At 44.9% G+C, this 21,490-nt stretch overlaps 1 protein-coding gene and 2 pseudogenes across 7 annotated transcripts in view; all 3 read left to right on the forward strand.

Annotated features, from left to right (window-relative positions):
- Positions 1 to 15,086, forward strand: part of LOC144132498 (uncharacterized) — a 79,320-nt gene extending 64,234 nt beyond the window's left edge. Inside the window, exons 4-7 of one of the 7 annotated variants that reach the window (XR_013314830.1) lie at positions 8,179 to 8,293; positions 11,018 to 11,160; positions 12,229 to 12,414; positions 14,725 to 15,086. Coding sequence is in view for 2 of the 7 variants with exons in the window: in XM_077664952.1 (XP_077521078.1) it covers positions 14,725 to 15,025 (301 nt within the window). In the remaining 5 variants the exon portion in view is untranslated. The remainder of the gene's footprint in view (positions 1 to 8,178; positions 8,294 to 11,017; positions 11,161 to 12,228; positions 12,415 to 14,724) is intronic. The other 6 variants (XR_013314831.1, XR_013314829.1, XR_013314827.1 and 3 more) reach the window with 6 other exon arrangements.
- LOC144133629 (uncharacterized) lies at positions 4,513 to 5,690 on the forward strand (annotated as a pseudogene).
- On the forward strand, positions 9,509 to 11,008 carry LOC144133630 (uncharacterized; annotated as a pseudogene).
- Positions 15,087 to 21,490: the final 6,404 nt, after the last annotated feature.

Consider the following 21,490-nt stretch of genomic DNA (forward strand, 5'->3'; position numbering starts at 1 on the left):
CATGGGAGGCACTGGCTGTCCTCTGTTATCGCTGCTTTCCCGCACGGGCAGCATAGCGAGCGGTCGGCGCACTGTGCTCTTCGTGAAGCGGTACCGCGATAGGAACTGTTCCTCATCGAACAGTTCCATCGGGTTTCCCCGGTCACGAATGGCCGGTCTTGGTATCGGAGGCATACAGTATGCCTCCGAAAATGCAACTTCGACGGCATGGCACGCGAACTCGAAAGCAGCGATACGCCGAGCAACGTCCCTTCGGGTGGCGGCCATTTTGAAAAATATGCGCGAAGTCGCTCCCAAGACAGCCTATGCTGTGTCTTGAGTTTTGAACCGGCTTGGCCCGACTTCGATCGAGCCAAGTCGGGCGCAAGTCGTCTTTCAAGTCAAGTAAGGCTTGTGGCATGCGTTGCTGGTGAATTGAGACTGCCGGAAGTCAGCCTGGCGGTTGGTGGAGAAGGCAGGAGGCAATGGGTCCGCTTGCACGCGGGGCGGCTGTATGTAAGACCCATACGCAGATGGTGGCAGGACGTCAGCAGGCGAAGAAGGACGTCTGCGGCAGTAGCGGGCTACATGTCCGGCGAAGCCGCAGGCAAAGCAAATAGGCCTATTGTCGCGAGTACGCCACAAACGACCGTAGTGCGAGACTGCCGGCGTGAAGCGAGGCGACGGTTGTGCCACCTGAGCCCAATACGAGAAATCAGGCGGGGGCGTCGAAGGTGGCGGCGCTTGAGTGGCGTCTTGAAAAGGGCTCAAGGGATGGGATGGTGGTCTGGCAAGAACGGCGGCGTACGTAAGAGGGGCAGCCACAGGTTGCTGGGTTAGGGGTAGCAGGGCCTCCGCGACTTGGGCTCGGATCGTCTGCTGAAGGGTGGGAGACAGCGCTGGTGGGGGTTCTGAACTCCAGAGATGAGCGCTAGTTGGCGTGCGATCTCCTCTTGAATGAACTTCTGAATGTCATGCCTGAGCTGCTGCCCTCCTGCGGTCTCGACATCAGCGGACAAGACGTCGGCAGGCTGTACGGTGCGACGAGCGAGGACACGTTGCTTGCGGAGCTCTGCGTAGCTCTGGCACAAGCTGATGACGGAGGCCACGGTGGCCGGCTGCTTGGCTAGAAGCATTTGGAACGCATCTTCATGGATACCCTTCATGATATTTTGGATCTTATCAGCCTCGGTCATATCGCTGTTCACGCGCTTGCAAAGATCCACCACGTCCTCAATATAACTAGTAAATGTCTCGCCAGGCTGCTGAGCCCGTTCGCGTAAGTGCTGTTCGGCGTGAAGTTTGCGCACGCCAGGACGGCCAAATACCTCAGTGAAGCTCGTCTTGAACGTGGACCATGTGGCGATATCGGCTTCGTGGTTACGGAACCAGAGGTTGGCGACATCAGCCACGTAAAAGATGACGTTTAGTTTCATGGCGTCGTCCCAGCGGTTGTGCGTGCTGACCCGCTCGTAGGAAGCCAGCTAGTCCTCGACGTCAGAGTCGCCGAGCCCACTGAAGACAGCCGGGACCCGTTGTCGAGTCGTGCCGGAGCAGACAAGCGGAGCAGCCAGTGGCTGGGGAGCCAGGGGGGCGTTATTCAGCATTGCTGACGTTACAGTGCTGCTGCGGAGCTCCAGGACGGGATCAGGAGCAACCTCCACCACTTGAAAGGGGGTTTAATAGCTCAGGCACCACCAGAACCAGGAAGGCAGAACCAGGCGCAGAACGAGGCCTTCTAGGCGTCCGCGGTTATTCTAGAGCCCGGCAGCAGCACGCGCTCAGCGATAGCACTGCCGCTACCTCGTTGTCACATCTTCGTCTTTACACTTTTAACAGAACAAGAGAGAACAAAAAGAAAAGGACAAATGCATGCTTATAACCTATTCACATCGTTCGCAAAGATATCACTGCTAGGAATGATTTCTGGAAGCCGAAACAAAAAGTACTGCCACTCACAGATCCATCGTCCAGTAATATGAAGCCCTCCCTTGCTGCTCAAATTACAAATGAATTTTTAAACATTGTTCTTTGGGATGTTGAGCCATAAAATGCTACATGAAGTAATAAACTTATGTAAATGAGGCAGCTGTGCATCTTCTGCTGGGTTTGAAGCTGCGATGGATAGAATTTTGCCGTTATGAAAGGTCACATTTTGTAGTGGAAATTGTAGCATAAGAAAAACTTGCAGCATGCAGCCTTCTCTTGTTCCTGTGAAGTACTTGCAACGGCTGTAGGTTTTGCAGTTGGACCACATTGCAGTTAATATAAGCCTGCTATATTTGAAACGTTAGCTTTCTTGACTCAAGCAGGCATAAGGTACTTACGTGTGCAAACAGCTGTGGCCTGCTCTGAAGACGGCAGCATATGTTCTGGGACGCTGGAAGATAATTCTGGGACAAAAATATTGAGCAGACTTAGCCTTGAAATGGCGGAATATGTTAAAACATTTCACGTTTTTCTTTGTGCGAAAAAATTCTCAGCAAGTACTTAAGTGAAAGCTTGGGCTATTTGCTGAAACATACTGTTAGCAACAGTGCAACGGAGATGACGGAAGAGAAAGGGAAGACACAGAACAGTGCATTTCCAACATCATCACGCTAGCGACAATTTCCATGATAGGCTGACATAAATGTGCCCACGATAGCCGAGTGAAAGATCACTAAGATAGGCTGAAACTGTACCAAACCTGCTGCACTCTTGCCAGCTGCTTACACGGCTCCGTCCAGTTTTGTGCCCACTGCATTAAAATAAATTGCACATTTCTGCAAATGCAATAATGAAAAGCTCTGAAGTAGTAAATTGTCAAAGCAAAATGGAAGCGAGGCATCATACATTGAAAAATCTTTCTCTCCAGGCACCGCTGCAGGCTCGTGACTTGTTCCCGAAGAAATAATCTCGCCTGCTCTAGCTTTTTCACCCTTTTCTTCCAGAAGTTTTTCTGGTTTATCGCCTCCCGTAGCTCACTTTTCGCACAATGTGAATCATCACTTTCAGACGGAGACTCTGTGGATGCACGACATGCTCGCTTATTGGCCTATAAAGAATTATCATTCACGGTCTCAGATTTAATCTGTGACATTTAAAAGTGTCTGATAATTATAAGGCAGCTTATAGCTAAGCAGGCATGCTACTTACCACTTGGCGACTGTCGCAGCTTTGAGCTGGCAGTGTTTTGCTTCTGGCATCGTCCATGTTTTTTTTAGTATGGCCTCATACTCGGCTTTTTGGATGCCAGCATAGTTCGCTTTTGCTTCTAAAGAACAAAAAACAAAAAAAACAGGATGTGCTGCAACAAGCATACACTACAACACATCGCACGTAAAATTTCACGAGATAGCACAATGAAACAAGATATAACACTGCACAATGCAAGCACACCTTCGTCTTTTGGGCTGCTGTTTCCTGATCTTCACGTCTCACTTGATGAATCATGCGAATCTAGAATTTTCGGCATCGCGTCTTTTTTTTTCCATCCTTTCCTGCATTTCTTTTTTTGACTCTGCAGTGAGAAATTCAGACATACACACACATATATTATAGTAACCCAGTTCGTGTGGCAAAATCTCATGCAATTAAGGTGCACAAAACTGAGCCCTTACCTTCTAGCATCAGGACTTGGGCGCTGTAATGACCGCTGTCCTTTCCGTCCAGCGGATCTCTCCAGAACGCGATGTACACAGACTGCATATTGAAGTCTGTGTTGTTTTTAGGGTTGAAATTCGTTATATCCTTTGCAGGAATCACGTTCAACTTCTTGTCTATATCGTGCACGAACCTGACAACGGCAAACATTGCACGTGTCTGTGGAGCGTGATGCGCACCAAGGATCACTAATAACTCTGCAAGCGCAGATCAGCCGCAGAATAACTGAATAATAAGTTCGGATTAGCGAAGTAATTTAAAAAGCTAAAAGCCGCCACAGTATGATAGAACAGAGAAGGGGGTCGATACTCGTCAGTGCACTCCGAGAAGGCAGGAAAGAAGGGGAAAAGAAAGGTACACAGGTACCCAATGTTGCTATCTCCAAAAATCGACGTGACCAACTTCGGACAAGAAAAAGGTAGTCAGCAAGCAAGTTTTTCAAAACTGGTTTAAAACAAAACAATTGATGCACAGTTACTAATTAAGTTTTAGTGGCATGTTCATGTAATTAAATGTGCTAATTTACTCATAAATCAGTTCAATGAGCTCTTGAAGGATAGCCACATCGACTTTTTCACCACTCCAGGTTGTCCAAATCTAATCCAAATCCAACTAGACGCTTCGTTCAATTCGACGACTGTAGTGCAGTGAACTAGTATATTTTCTGTAACTGTAGGGCCTCCTGCAAAATAGGCTAGGACACTTATAGTTTTTTTTTTCGTAAGGGCCGCCCAATACAAAGAGAAAGCCACATATGCAAGTCCTGCAACAGCAATCCCCGCCTCTAGGTGACAGGCCTAGGGCTTCTCTTCGGTCGACGTTCAAGTGCTATTCAGATGGTGGCCGTGGTATTATTGTCACAGTGAGCTGAAAGAATGGGCTGCAGGAATGAGTGGTACCAGCGCTACCTTGACCCAGGCAGCAATGCTGGTCTTCCGAGTTCCACCAGAAGTTATCTTCGGATGTCTGCGCGCCCACCGTCTCCAGCTGAAGGGCCTATGCGGCAATCGTCGCCAGTGCAAGGGGATACGCACCCGACGTCAACAGCGCAAGGATCTCTGCGGCCGCCACCATCGCCAGCGCAAGGATCTACACGCTCAGCTTCGCCAGAGCAAGGACCTATGCGGTCACCTTCACCAGCGCAGACATCACCACAGGCCACGCATCATGATGGGGATGATTATGGCAGCAGCTATAATTGGTTAGGTCCTACGGAAACTCCTACATCGTCAAGTGATCACACGCAACTGCCTGACTTTTCCGAGCACCCTGAGACGTCAGATCAGATGCAATGCAGTGATTTAACCGTTGAGGACTTGCACTGACTGTGAATTTTGCCATTGAGTATGGATTGTCTTGGAAGGCAATTGAAACGCTTCAAAGACATATTATATATTGATAGGCATGATCTTCCATCAACGAAGTATCGTGAATTCCAACTCCAACGCTTTTCTTAAAACGATACTAAGGCGAAGTTCCACTTTTACTGCTCGCCGTGCATGAAGCTTGTCGCAGAAATTCCAGATCTTGCTGCGAGAAATCGTGTACAGGGAAACTGCTCCATGTGCGGACGCCACTACAGTGGCCGGCGAATGTTACTCGATGGACATTTCTTTATAACTTTGCATGTTCGACAACAGCTGTCATCACTCCTCACGGATGCTTCAGTTGCTAACATACTTCACGGTAGGCTCCAAACGATCAACCTGAGGCATCAACTAGACACGGACGAGATGTGTGATATTACAGACAGGTCAATGTACAGAGAATTTAGGCGAAACATGTCCTCAGATGACCTGAGCCTTACATTCAATGTCGTTGGCGGCCCAGTCTTCAAAATACTCCATCTGGCCAATACAGTTAACCATAAATGAACTTCCACCGCGTGTGCGGCAAAAAAATGTACTGTTGTATATGGTCAGGTGCATCCTGATATGACTCTCTTCCTCAACGCATTTGTCAGACAGATGGAAGAACTAAGTAGCAATGGTGTGACTTGGAGAGCTGGCACTGAGTCCATGGTTTCAAAGGGAAATATCCTATTTGAAGCAATTTATTATAAGTGAAAGTAATGCGGTTTATTTAATTCAAAATGCACGCAAGTGTGTCGCTTTGCGTGACAGATGTGCACTTATGTGCTGCATTTCTTGCGTATTTAAAGTAAATATGTAAGCCATTGTAAAATTGGGAGCCTAAATGTATTTTTAATATCTGTTAATGCCGTTGCACTCGATATAGCTAGTACTGCCAATTACTTTCTCTGTCATTTCTTTTAGCACCACGTTTAGGCACTGTTGTAGTGTTGCAAGTACTACCGTGCTTTCGTGAACAGTACACGTGGCACATCCGTCAACTTTCTAGTCAACGGCCAATGTGTGATGAATAAAGCCCTAGTGGGAGCACATAGAGGGCATGTTTTTCAAAGAAATAGGCATGAATACGAAGCCCACTCAAACTTGGCATATATCTTCAAAGATTATGCTGTCTTTCATTCCTTGTACAGTGAAAGCTCGTTAATTCACAACTCATTAATTAGAAATTTTGGATAATTCGAAATAGTCATCGTGGTCTGGTCCGCAGTGCATAGATGTCTATGCGCGTAACAGCTCAATAATTCACTCAAAAATTGGCGCCGCCACCCATAATTCAAACTGCGCGCCGCCAAGCGCCGCTGTTGAAAACCATCGTTGGAAGCTTTCACGGCAGAGTGATAGATGGCACAACCATCGGGGCGCTGCTAGGGTGCTGGAACAAGTACTAACCAGTCTTTCCTGCCGCGACTGCTTCGAGGAACGACGTTTTAGTGTTTTAGCCCTCGTTTTGCACGCCGCTTGCTGTGAGCGTGTGTCCGCGAGACGTGTTCGCGTGGGAAATACTACGCCAAGACTCTGAAGGAGAAAGTGGCGATTTTACGCGAGGTGGACGAATGGAAGGCCAGCAAAGTGGAAATCGCGAAAAAGCACGGGATTCCACCAAGCACGTTGTCGACCTACGTCCGAAATAGAAGGCCATCGAGAATGCCTACGAAACCGAAGATTTCGCCAGCAACAGAAAAAGGCTCCGATTAGCCAAGTATCCGGAAATTGAGACCGCTGTGATCACGTGGGTGAAGGAAATGAGAAGCGCAGACATTCCACTGAGCGGCCCAATTATCATGGCGAAGGCGGCTGATTTCGCCCTGCGCATGAATGTGGAAGGTTTTGTAGCCTCCGAAGGATGGTTTCACCGCTTTCGAGACAGACATAATCTTGTCTTCCGGGTGTTGTCCGGAGAAGCCAAAGAAGTGGACGCAGAAACTTGTGCCACGTGGCGAAGCGGTGCTCTGCAGCAGAACTTAGAAAGCTACTCGGCACAAGATATATTCAATGCTGATGGGATGGCTTTGTTTTATAAGCTCCAGCCCGACAGAACAGTAACATTTAAAGGGGACAGCTGCGCTGGCAGCAAGCGAAGCAAAGAGCGGATTACTGTTCTGGTCGCCGCTAATATGACCGGGACGGAGAAGGTCCCTCTTTTTGTTGTCGGAAAGGCACAGAAGCCTCGGTGTTTCAAGAACATTAGGACACTGCCGACAAATTACGCTGCCAACAGCAAGGCGTGGATGATGGGCGAATTGTTTAAAAAATGGCTCCTGAAATTCGATCGGAGGATGGAGGTAGGGAAGCGTCAAGTTCTCATTGTGGATAACTGCTCGGCACACAAAGTCGACGCCGAGCTGAAAGCCACAAGGCTAGTATTTTTGCCCGCCAACACGACTGCGGCCTTGCAGCCAATGGATCAGGGGGTGATTAGAAACATTAAATGTTTCTACAGGCGCCACATGATGGAGCGCAAGATTTTGTGCACTGGAAACCAGAAGACCAGCACCATCACATTGCTCACAGCAATGCACATGTTGGTGCGTGCATGAGAGCAGGTCACGCCGTCCACAATTGCAAACTGCTTCCACCACTGTGGCTTTGCTGCTGGAAGTATGGAAGAAAGTGGCGACGATGGGAGTCCAGAACCTCTGCCTGCGGCTGTGCGTGCTGTGCTGCAGGACGTTAGTTTTGATGATTACGTTGAAGTAGACAGCGATGCAGCAGTGTGCGGTGCCCGAAGTGATGAGGACATTGTCGCTGAAATTGTTGGGGAGCAATCTGTCTCAGAAGAGGCAGAAGACGAGGACGACGACGAGGAGCAAGAGCCCGTGCGTCCATCCACGGCAGAAGTTATGGGAGCGCTGAAAGTCACGCGCCTTTTCTTCAGCTTTGAAGAGGGGGAAGAAGACTCCCTGCGTCGCATTCGCGCGCTAGAAGACCGAGTGACTACGGTAGCCCTCAGAGAGAAGAAGCAGAAGATGATAACAGATTGTTTTGCTAAATAAATGTTTTTCGTGCCCTCCGGGCATCAAACGCGTCTATTTTTGCTCACTTTCATTAGTTCGAATTTTGGTTAATTCGAACTGGCCTGGCGACCCCGTGGAATTCGAATTAACGAGCTTTTACTGTAGTAGTTTGTCACTGTTTTAAGCTTGTTTACACCTTAACCTGATTTGCTGTTCATTGATTACAGGCCTAATGCTTCAGTTGCATAGATTCGCCTGCTAGAGCAGCTATGCAGCACTTTACACAATTCAATGGATATTACGGCTGCTCATGGTGCTTGCATCCCGCGAGAACCAATGATGGTAAGGCTATCTTTAGTACATTTGAATGACTGAATTTGCTACATACCACATATTTGTTTTCTTATAGTTGGGTTGCACAGATGTCATAGCGACCGGCTTATTTGAGACCGAAAGTGTGGCGAAAGCCTCTGCATTTTTATAAGGCGCATGTCACGACTTCCTCCAGCCTTCACCGTGGAAGCTGGGCTCCGCGTTCGATCATGACACCTGTGACGTCATGTGCAATCCATGTATAGGTCAGCTTCTTGAGTTAGCTTTAGAGTTGCAGTGCTCCTCTGGATTCATTTCTAGGTTGTGCACCCTTTCAAGGACTTAACCTTGAAGTAGCAACATCTTTTAGAGAAGCCAGTCAATTTTATTTGAGGCAGTGCTGGTGAGCTACCATACTGAGAATTATTACTCAGAACCATCCATTCTTTTTTTTGTCATGTAATTTTGGTCAGTTCACCTCCTTTGGTCAAGGTTATAGATCAACAAGTAACCTTGACTATATCTGCTAAAAAGTTGTAAACATGCGTTCAAATAATTTGTCTGTGATGTATGTTAGTAGTTTAACAATACACTCTTAAATTGGCATTTAGGTGATCTGAACCAACATCACAATGAAAGATCTTGTATAGGTCAGCATAAGAAAGCCTCCACTTTTGTTTCACAAATTGCCATTTTTTCCCCTCAGAAATACATCTGTATAAGGGAATGTTATATTCAGGGCCAAATTGTAGCATTGCTGTAGAAGCTGCCAGAGTGCCACCTCTTCACAGGCGTGCAACCCAACTAGACCAACCAGCAAGCTATAGTTGGATATAACTCAAGAATGAAGTTGCAAATGCCGCTCAAAGGAGGCCTTTTAACCAGTTGTGTTGACCTATTGTCCTGGCGTCTCGTTTAATCCTCTTGACTGTATGTGATATTGCAAGTGGCTGGCAACTGCAAGGAGATTGACTGTGAAATCATGAGGATTGGTCGCCGCCATTGGTTGGAAGGCCTTCTTTGAGGGGCATTTCCTACTTCGTTGTAGGTGTTCAGCATATAGCTGCTCGCACCTATGGCTTCTTGTTTGTTTGCTAAATCATTGCCTGACATATTAGGCTGTGTATGTGCGACTTATTTCCTGCTTCTTGCATATTACTGTGCCAAACAGGAACTGTCATGTACCCAGTCAACTGTGCCGTGCGTGACAGAAGTAAGGAGGGCACAAAGAAAAAGATGCACTGAGCTGTGATAACCGGAGAGGTCATCAATGGGGTGAAGGGTGTAACACCCTTAATCAATCTTGCATACTTCGATGTAATCTGGAGTTTCTCTCCAGATTACATGCATTGTGTTCTTTTAGGGGTATCACGGCAGCTAACGGAAAGTTGGCTTTCAAATGTAGGTGAGCCATATTATATTGGGGCTCCACATTCTCTATCTGCAGTAGATGAGCACCTTTGTAGCATACGGCCACATCTTTGCATTTCTCGGCTTCCCCGCTCGCTGTCTCTCAGAAAGTACTGGAATGCCTCGGAATGGCGACAGTGGCTTTTTTTTCTTTGCCATCTCTGAAGGGCATCCTGCCAAGGCAGTATTTCAAGCATTTTGCACTTCTTGTACAGAGCATTGCTCTCCTTTTGCAGAAAACGGTGTGCAGTGCTGATGTTGAGACTAGTACAGCCTGCCTTGTCAAATTTGTTGTACATGTGCAGTTTCTGTATGGAGGAAGGCTCATGACTTACAATGTGCACCAGCTGCTGCACATTGCTAAGAGTGTAGTAAACCAAGGGCCTCTGTGGGCACACTCTTGTTTCACCTTTGAATCCAACATTGGCCACCTGAAAGAACTTGTGACATCAGCAAAAGGTGTGCCTCTACAAATAGTAGAACGCCTCATGCTGGCCAGTAACTACAAAAGTCTGAGAACACAAGCCAGTCCTCGAACTCAGCACTTTTTGTCTTATACTGGCACAGCATGTACTGGAGGCATTCTGCTTCTGAGCAAGCCACGGGATGTATCTGGGCCATTGCTCAGCTTTGTTCAAAACCAGATTGGCAACATTAATGGGCCTGTTGTGGAGCATGACTGAGCTAGAGTGTCTGGGCACATACTCCATAGTGAGCAATATGCGAGGCCAAACAAGACAAACTACTGCCTTGGCAACAAACGAAGGGACGTGCTTGAAGGTAAAGCACATTGTGTCTTTTAAGGACCTCGGTAGGCATTCAAAGGTTTTTTCTCCGAGACATTTTCGTCTCGACTGGTACACAGTTCCAAGCACATAATGAAGTGTGAAAGAACAGTGTCAAAGAGTGTTGCTGAATTGGCGACCAGTGTCACTCCGTGTACATACATAGAGCATGATCAAAGCGTATTTTTCATAAGACACTCACTGAAGGTAAATTCTGCTTGTTAAAGGGGCTGTGGAGGGGGCTGTAATAAAGTTGCAGTATGCCTGGGATATTGAAGCGCGCCGCTTCACGAATAGTGTCCAGCAAGGATTTTTTAAATGCGCTTTGTAGAAGCTGAGTTATCTGTAGTCAAAATTTGAATTTCAGCGTCTTCGCGCCTTTCCCTCTCCCCTTGTCACTTTTTGCACGCTGGAAGGTAGGCGCTCCTTTGCCGACCCCCCTCTGGGACCGGAGCTTCCTGACCCGCCGGAGCTAAGCGGCCTATTGGCCGCGACCTCGATAGCTGCCTGATGTCTGAAAGAATCTAACCAATGGCCACCTTTCACCTTGTCTACGCAGATGCGGGGGACGGAGAAGGGTGCGAGCATGAAAAAGTCGCCGGGAAGGGCTCGCCAACTTTGACGCGTGATTGTGGGTCGTCTGCTGCGTGTAGAAGGGTATTATTTGGCTCTGGTTTCCATGGCAACACATGCAGTGATTAAGTGAGTTAATGTGCTCTCCTCGGAAGGCGTTTCAGAGCACCTTTAACTGATACGTCTCACGAAGCGTGCAAATGCCCCTCAGAAGACGTTGTTCGGTCATAGTCGTCGAGTGGTTGTTGTGATGTCATATGGTTAATATCTTTGCACTTGCCAAACAGGAGCATCTGTCAACACCATTGGCCATTTGTCATAGCCATAGGGACATTTGCCGCTAACTTTAAAGGGACACTGAGGAGAAATTGAAGTTGGCTTGTATCGTTAGAATAACAGCTCCTGATCACAAAAACACCACTCTTACTGCAAACAGAGCTCTTGTAAGGTAGAAAATAGCAAGAACCAAAATACAGGTATCGCCACCATTTTTGGTACATTGCTTCATTGGTCACTAACACAATGAAACACCACCACTAAAACACTAAAACAAGTGGCAAAGTTTTGTTGGCTAATAATGGATGTTTTAATTGTTTTCATGCCTTTTGACCTTGCGGCTGAAACAGGTGCATATTAAATACGTGACATGTTGCATTAATGTCGATTTGAAGATTATCTTGCTTCTACTCACCTTGAGTGCAGTATGATTTTCCAGCAATTTACAGGACATCGCTTTCTATGCTGGTCATACTGATGGGTGCTTTAAATTTTGCAATTTTTCTTGATAGGGAGAGGGTCATGCCCATCGACAGGAGCTGTCAATGGACATCACAGCACCTGTGTCGTTTGTCTCTACCTTGTCCTGTGTTTGCATTGTTCCCTTTTCTGTCATATCACACCAACTAGGCCGCAGCAGTACCCTTGCAAATTTTGTCCATCTAACTGCTTCCGTTTAGCTTGCTGCATAAGCGGCACATATGCATGTTTCCAGAGGTTTTCTTCATGACATTCAGATATAAATTATCATGCGGTATGCAACCTGTTATAGAAGACTTCTCATTTCCGTTTCACTGAAGTTACTGGGTCATTTATTTTTGTTTTGAGTAGGCAAGGTAGGGTGGTTCATTTGACATTTCTGAAAAAACCATCAAATGAAAACACCACATTTGTATATTTTTTTGCTCTTTTCTTTCATAGGTTGACTTTGGTGAGGGAGTTGAAGTCGATGAAGGCACATTGGCCGGGATTAAGGCTGACGCGAAGGCCTCTGGATCGAAATTTGCCAGATGTTTATTGCGTGCAGTGTTTACTCAAGCAGAATATACTGGGAAAACACGGAGTTGAAAGAGGCACTTGACCCGGTGAGGGTCAATGCCATCATAGGTATGCATTCAGGTTTCTTTTTGCTGTTCTCTATTGACACGTAGGTGCTGCCAGTATGAAAGGAACATATTCCCATATTCAAGCAATTGTTAATTCATAAATGTTACTACAAAGTCCACTTTTATTAGTTTTAAATAGTTTTTTTTTGTGGGAATAATGCTCATGCGAAGTTTTCAAATTAAGTGCGCAGGCAACAACCCTGAATTCGTTCTTGTGTCTAAACTGACCATTATCTTTACCATTGTAGCTGCCTGTGCCTAGCATATAAAGGATGCTAGAAGTCCACGAAGATATTACTTGGTGTCAAAAGCTTTTAGTGCCGACTTTAAACAAAAATTTTTATTTATTGGACTGTGGAAATAAATAGGTATGGTTTCAAACAACAAAAAGAAAGCATCATGGATCATATTTGAGCATACACGCAATTAATGTGATGACAGCAGCAGTGTCTAAAAATCTCAGTTCCTTTGTTGACATTTCCTAAGTGGGGTTGCTAATGCATGCATCTTTTAGCCATGTGATTTATGTGGCTTCAGTGATTTTTGCATTACCTTATTGCTGTTTTTTCGTTTAATTTTTGTTTGTGTGAAGTAGGGATTGGAAGATTAACTGTCCCACTCGGTACAGCGCATACTGATGTACCCTTTCACCATGTGCCTATTGTGGTCTTTCAAAAGTTTGTTTAAACATTTTCTGTGGCACACATATTGCTTGCAGTAAGATAGCGCAGTGATGTGCACAGCACCTTGTAGAGATGTCAAAAAATGATTGTCGTGATTTATGGTACCCTCTTGTGCAGTGTACTGAGCATTTTTTATAGATCTTGGTCTACCTTTTTGGGGGCCGAGAATAGTACTTTAATGTGTATTCAGTTGCCTATTGAGTCTATGTGCAAGGGGTTAATATATGGAACTGCAATTATCTTTTCCTTTTTCTCTTCATCAGTATGGCCAATATTTTATTGTTGTCTTGGCTTGTTCTCTGCAACTTTAAACTATAGAAGGCTTGATTCTGCAGACAAGTAGCTGCTTGGGCTATCCTACCTTCAAAAGGTGTCTTATTTGGTGGCTGCAACCACGTTGCATGGAGTGAATGCAGGATTTCTTAGTGTGCTGTTGCAGCATGTCCAAGCGGCGGCAGGTTTAACCAGTTTAGAATGCGATGACACAAACAGAAGCAATAGCTTAATGCTTCGTGGCTCATAAGCCCAACAAGTATGATGTAACATTAATCTGCGATTCAAGTCCACAAATCTGATCGCGTCATTCTGAGGCATTTCACGAGCCAATTTAGCAGATGTACATAATTACCAAAATGATCTTGGTTCTGTGGCATGATTTATTTGAAATTGTGAACATTGGCATACGACACAAAGTCATCAACAAATTGAAAGCATTGTTGTGCCTTTGAGCCTGCTAATTGGCTATTAAACCTTAATTCTGTGGTTTTGTAATATCAGTTCGCGAAGCATGGGTGCTATGCATGACAGAGTGCAGACCCTTCGTTTTTGCAAGTAAATGCATAACACCCATAATTAATAACTTGTTAGCAGTGCAAAAGAATACAAGGCTCAGAAGTCAATTAAAAGGGTCAAGGTACTACAATTCTTTTAATCTGTTGATGATTTTCTTGTCCTGTTAGATACCAATATTCATGATTTCGATGCACCCATAGCAGATATGATTGCTTTCATTTGCTCATATTATCTAATGAAGTGCCTTAGAGGGACACAACGGATTCTAGATCTCAATCACTGATTAATGTCAAAGTGTGCAGTGAGTTGTTAAATATAAGCATGCAGCTGGGATGCCTGTCAAAGGAAAAAATCCATGTCCAGCCACGTTAAGCTTATCACATCCGGTCTGTGCTTCTAAGCTGCTTACCTTCCTCTTCAAGTTTTCACTTCAAGCATGCGTTATAGTAGGACATTCACATCTATTTCATCAGTGGGTTATTTGGCCACCTGGACTGTTCTAGATTGACTGTCTTGTGAGGAAGTTAAAAGAGAATCTGGCTTGATTTACTTTTTATCCAACCTTACCACACAATGTGACAGTGCACATAAAAAGTTTCTTTTAAAGGTTGGTATGTGGCTCATGGACGCTTCAAGTTACAAAAGAAATGCAACAGGAAAGATGCATATATGTATACATCTATATAACATAGATATTATATTCATATGAAAAAGCCAAGTAATCTGCGATAATGCCTACTGACAATGACACTTCCTCCTAAAGCTGCATGAGGGCTTTGCATAAAGCATATAAAATTGCTTAACAGTTTCTGTGTGCAAATATTCTTTTCTTCTAGGGTACACCATCAGAAATTTCGAAGTGAGTGCCTTACACATCAAAAACACGCTGCCATCACTGCTAGCAAGAGGGTTTTGAAGGAGCAGGGGCTCTGGCTTGCAGAGAGTGTCAACTTCCGCCATGCCCTGCGTGACCTCACTCTGCTCGACGTGCTCGATATAGCCGTCTCCTCGAACCACTGGGAGTCGCACTACGCTGCAGCCAGAAGTGTTTCCTTTTTTTTTCTAGTTTTCTTTTGTGCGGTCCCGAAGGCAGTATTCATTTTAGGCACCATGCATATATACCATCAAAAATTTTGATGCGTGTGAAGAACTAGTCATTGTAAGGTACCAAGAGGCAATAAATATATGTACTCATTTACATTTTGTTTCTCTCATTTTTTAAACTAGTATGTGGTACACTCTTCACAAAATGATTTTAAAGCATTAAAAGAGTTGATAAATATATACAATGTTGATAAATTGATGGTAGGAAATATGAACTCTATCTTCAACATCAGTGTTTTGAATATCGGTGGCCAATTGTCGGAAGACTGCTAATAGGTTGACAGATCATCATTAAGTCGTTGCTAGGAAGTATATAGAACTCGTTGGTAAGTGGATGATAGGAAATATATAGACTTTCTATGTACTTGAGTCTTGAATAACGGTGGCCAATTGTCGGAAGACCGCTAATAGGTTGTTGATAGGCATTGTTGGTAAGTCGATAGGAAGTATGTAGAAACTCGATAAGAGGATTATAGGAAGTAAAAAGACTTTCTACATGAGTCTTTTGGATAGCTGCGGCCAATTGTCGGAAGACGGTTGATAGCTTGTTACTACAAAGTATAAAGACATTCGAAAGACGTCCTATTAAATGTCGATAGGTTCTATTAACATTTGTCTAAAGACTCAAAAGAACGTTACTAAAAATTTTTGTAAGGGCTTATGAACTTAAAAGATTGTGTGTATTTTATTTTTGTTGCCTATTTGTTGCCACCCTCATGGCAAAAGAAGAACAATTCTTGCTTAACTTGCTGTTGTTGAGTTTGAAACACTCTTTGGTAACTAAAACATTACTCAATATATTCACTGTGTCTTTAGAGCAAAACGTTTGCACGACAACAGACCGTAGGCTAATAAATGCTTCCGGGGCGGAGCCCTGCTACTAGTTGCCACAACCTTGCTGCTAATTGCTTGATTTTGCGTAGCACGTCTCGCGGTGTCGTCATTTGGGCATCGCGCTCTCAAACTTGAGAGCGATATTAAAAGTGGTACATAACCCTGCTCCAGGTGACATCGCAGCACTGAATCAAGACATCCTGAAATCAGAACATCAACAATGATTACAGTGATCGGCTGTGAACATGCAGAGCCACCCCATATTCTGTTTACGTTAACAAGAAATCTGCTCACATGGATTCCTTTCTGAATGAGATTTTGGTATAGCTCCTTTCCGTGTTCATCTAAAATTGCCGGCACATAATGAAAACTAGACAAAAAGCTGCACTCACAAAACGCATACTGTGCAACACTTCAAGTGGCTCCAGTTACATCGACTCGAGCAATGCGGCGACGTTCATTGGGCATCCTCTTCATCATTTATTATCTCTTAAGGGCTGCTGTGGGGGTGTTCCATAAGGGGGGAGCAAATAGAGAACAGATACTGAACAAAAGGTCATTGTATAAACAAGGTGACACAAAACATAGAATAGAGCAAACACGTCAGTTATGAAATGGGGCTTATCAACACTGCCCTGATACAAAGAACATCACACTATTAGACGAATGGTTCGGGCAGCAGGGCGAGTACACAAAGATAATATAAAAAAGAAGTTCCACTCTTCAGTTGGGGTGTGGAAGAAGGACTTATTAAAAGCGTTAGTTAAACCATGAAGTCGTCGGACGCAACTAGAATTAAACAGGCGGCGCGATGTACGAATAGGAGGAATTATAAGGGAGCTACGGAGATAGGAGAAATTGAAATATAATTTATGGCATGAACACAGATGCACAACTGTCTGTTTCAGAGCTAAAGAAGTGAGGCCAAGTGATGATTTAATTGAGCTTACGCTGAAATGAAAGTCGTATATTGACGATATAAGGTGTGCTGCACGGTTCTGAATGGATTCAAGCACGTTAATTAGGTAGTTCTGATGAGGACCCCAAATAGCGGACGTATATTCAAGCTTACTGCAAACAAACGTTTCATGTGCAAATTTTCGTATGTTAATAGTAGAAAGATCTAATAAAACCAAGTGGACGTGAAGCATCGGCCGTGATTTTTATGATCTTCCCAAGTTAATTTGTTATTGATTCCAAGTTAACGATAAGATTCTACCTGCGATAAGTCTTCAGAAAATAAAGAGTAAGGGTAAGTCAAGTTATAGCGCTTCTGCGAAATTTGCATATAATTGCACTTCCTAGTATTCAGTTGCATCATCCACAATGTGCACCAGTTTTCTATGAGCTTCAGATCAGTCTGGAGGGCAGCTTGGTCGTCTAGTATTTATACGTCTAAATCATGCGGTCGTCAGCGAAGAGGTGGATTGTGGATGAGATGTTGGAGGGGAGGTCATTGATAAAAATTAAGAGAAGTTGTGGGGCTGAATTGGGGAGATAAATACATTCTCTTCACTAAACCGCGGCTGACACAGTTCAAAACCGCCAGACCCCACCCCGTGATCGCGTACGCTACCGAGTGCTCGCTGACCACGGCGGGCCTTGCTCTCGGGGAACAAAGGAACGACACATTGGCAAACAGGCATTTATTGCTACAGCAACAATAACGCCAGCTAGCTACAGAATGGCTCTGAGGGAGGCCCCTGTAGAAAGGCGGAGTCTTCTAGACTGCCTTAAACCGAAAAGATCCGCCAGTCAAGCCGCCTGATAAAAGCGGCGACATGTAAATAACTCCCACTAATCTTCGCTTCCTCACCAAAAACTATGGCTTTAGAGTGCATTATCCAATGGAACTGCCGAGGTTAAGAACTTGGATGACATATATGAAATACTCACGGAATGTCAACCAAGCATACTTTGCCTACAAGAAACGCACTTAAGCACAACACATACAAACTTTCTAAAGTACGCAGTATACCAGAAGGACAGGCAAGGCAGTGTGCACTCATCAGGTGGCGTTGCTATTGTGGTGCAGAATTCAATAGCCTCGCAATGTCTTCCAATGGTGACTGATTTAGAAGCAGTGGCAGTACGAGCCTTAACTTTTGGCAGAGTAATAACCATATATTTCCTATATATCCCACCAGATCATCGGCTGTCGACTGATCAACTCGAAAAACTCATTGTAGCACCTTAAAAATGCTCGACACTGTGTACCACCTTGGTCTGCGGTTCGCTATTGGTGCTTTCCGTACTAGCCCAATTGCAAGTTTGCACGTTGAGGCGGACCAATGGTCACTTGAACGACAACGAAAATACACAAGTATAACGTACGCTACGAAGGTATTATATCTCATGCTGACGATCCATGCAATGCGCTTTTGCAAAACCCAACCTGTAAACTGCTCTTTTCAAACCGACCGTCTGAAAACCCAACCTTTACCCATTAGAGTTGCCACACTTGTCCAAGACATGGACATACTGGTCTCCAACATTTTGGTAACTTCTAAAGACATAATTGCTCCCTGGCAAGTGTATCCAATTGACTGCAACACATCTATTCATGAAGTTGGTAAGAATGGGTCACCAATTGGCATAAAACAGCATTTCCTGTCCCTACAAGCAAAATATCAGTGCACAGAGTTTTACACTGATGCCTAAAAGACATCCTCAGTTTCATGTGCAGTGTACAGTTGTCAATTTTCAGAAACAAAAACAATGAATAGACGCGCTAGCATATTTACTGCAAAATTCCATGGTACTCTGTTGGCTGTTAGATTCATCCTGGAAAAGAAAGTCCCAAGCTCTGCTATATACTCAGATTCCTTAAGTGTGATTATGGCCCTGTCTTCTGAAAAACCCTGTAAAAACCCTGTAATGGATTCCCTCTTGAAATTCTTAATGTCTGCACGCACATTGATCCTTAAAATTATAGTATGCTGGGTGCCAGGTCACTGTGGGATAGATGGAAATGAAGTTGATAGGCTTACAGCATCAGGTGCGGAACTTAGTAAGATGGATAGAAAACAGCTTACATACCAGGACCTCAGGCTACATATTAGGACCGCACTTTGCAAAGAGTGGCCGCACGATTGGGACGAACAAACAACAAAGTGCACACAATAAAACCACGGATTGGGAGATACGCCACAGAAAAACAAAATAGATTCAAAGAAGTTGCTCTCTGAAGACTGAGGATAGGACATACATAGATCACACACTAGCATCTTTTACATGATACTGCGGTACCACTATGCACGAGATGTGGAGTCCACATCTCAGTTGTCCACACATTAATCATATGCCCCAGACTGAATATGCAAAGACGACAGCACTTTCCTGAACTTTACACATTTAAAATACCAATGCACCCCTCATTATTTTTAGGTGATCACCGTATGTTCTCATTGGATAGAGTTTTAAATTTTTAAGTGATGTAGGTTTTTTGAGAGAGATTTCATATTCATAGTAACCTCAGCACCTCCTCATTGCTGAGGAGAGTGCTCAGCTTACCCATGGCTGCCAGACGCCTCGCCCCTCTTTCTCAAGCAAGGACTGTGGTTGAGGCTATCTGGCTTCGTCGTTCATATCTAACTCCTGTTAGAACAAGTTTTAGGCACTAGACATCTTTTTAAGCCATTCCACCAGATATTTAGGCACCCTCTTCAGACTATAATCATGCACCAACTCTCTACTCTTAGGACCTATCACGGTGTAAGAATACATTTAGGTGTTGACACTGCGCTCGGCGGCGCGACCAGAACTTGTTCGCCGCTCCTTGCGCTTCTCTCGAACGCTGACAGATGGCGCTACGCACCCGGGGCCCCTAGTCGCCGAGCTTCGGCAGCCGTAATGCAGATGCCACGGGATCTTTTGGTGCTGCTGCGTGTACGCGTGCTTTGTGAAGTGCGGCAAGACAACGAAGGATTGAAACTGCTGTCGACACCAAATAATTTTGGGCTACTTCGTGTTTTTCTTGCTGAGACTGCATGAATGGGCGGAACAGCAGCGAGGATGCAGCCCTGTGCTGCTTCCGAGCTCGTTATCGAAATGCGTTCATAGCAAATTTTTTTTTCGTTCATCCGCACGACTGCTGTGAGCATAGTTAACTACACTGCCTCTTAAATATAAAAGGTCGGACTCAACGCGCCCACATTTGGCCTGAAGAGCCTACGCGTACATTCAAACATTGCTTGAGCAGTGTATTGCGCCAATGCTGCGAGATGACCGCCGTGTTGAGAACATGGTTAACTTCGGCCACCTGGAGTTCTTTAATTTGCACAGAAACCTCAAGGACGTTTCCGCATTTCGCCTGCATCAGAAATACTTACTCCGCAGCCACAAAACACAGTGAATCACAACCTACTGGGCTACTTTCGTGTAATCAAGAGCCAAGACCGTGACTGCAATTGTGATGATCACTGCATTCGTTTATTTGGACGATACACTGAGCGAATCATCCTCTATCATCTAGGATGAGCACAGCTTAACCTGTTTTTTTTTTTCTTGACACTGCTTTGTCATGACTGCATTGGTGTGCTTACAATGCTGCCTCATACGCATGCTGACGTAATAGTGGAGGAGCTGTGCGAGTACTTCTTCCTTGTGATCAGCACATGGGAATGTCATCGTGTATGTATCTATCACTGCGTCTATGGTGTCCCAGTACACCGTGTGGCAGTCTGCATAGTCAACAAAAAACCGCTCCGTATGCTTTAGAAGGTCAAATATGTTGACGTTAGGGTGGGTAAGACCCCCTCTGGTCTTCACATTTGTTAGAGCTGCTTCAGCAAAAGAATTATTTTTTACGCTGAAGGCTGACAAGCAAGCAGCGCAGCTGGTAACTCTTCGCATCTTTCTGCACAAAAAACCGGTGACATAATAAAGTATGCAGTCTGTAATTTTCCCTCCGTCTGATTTGTGTTTCCGCATCTTTCTGCACAAAAAACCGGTGACATAATAAAGTATGCAGTCTGTAATTTTCCCTCCGTCTGATTTATGTTTCCGAACGATATCTTCACATTCCCAGTCTTCTACTGAAACTAGATCGTCTAGCTTTTCTTTAATTTGATTGATGAATCCAGGGCATGATGCCACTTTGTCGTCTGTTCTAATGAGGGTCCTGAAATATGACGCATCCAGCAATGGTTCCTCACCCTCGACGACTTTGCAATTGCCATACTTCGGAGGTTTAAGGATACTGTAGATCGACAGCGTCTGGTAAAGCTGCATAAAGGTGGGCATCAAAGGGTGATCATTCTGGCTTCCTGCCAACCCTATTTTGCCAAAGAACCGCTCGATAGGATCTTGGTTCATTTTGTTGGTTAGGACATATTTGAAGTTGTGGCAATCAAGCAGCACCTCACAAAGATCCAAAGTGGACTTCAATGTGACTCGAAGTCCCTCGCAAGTGCTCTTTGTCAAGAACATGTCTTTTATAATGTTGCCACTTTCCAGTTCTCTTTCCCAGCTGTCCAGCCAGTCAATTCCATGCTTGAGAATTGCGAGGCCTCGACTGTTCCTTGTGATCCCTTCTGCTGGAAATCGCCTGTTCAGTTCATCAAACAAATTGTTTAAAAATTTGAATTTGTGAATTTTTGAGTTTTCTCGCTGCCTATGAGTTTGCGGATACCTTGTTCCCGATAAAACTGAATACCCGCCGCC

This window comes from Amblyomma americanum, chromosome 5 (assembly GCF_052857255.1).
Source record: "Amblyomma americanum isolate KBUSLIRL-KWMA chromosome 5, ASM5285725v1, whole genome shotgun sequence".
NCBI lineage: Eukaryota > Metazoa > Arthropoda > Arachnida > Ixodida > Ixodidae > Amblyomma > Amblyomma americanum.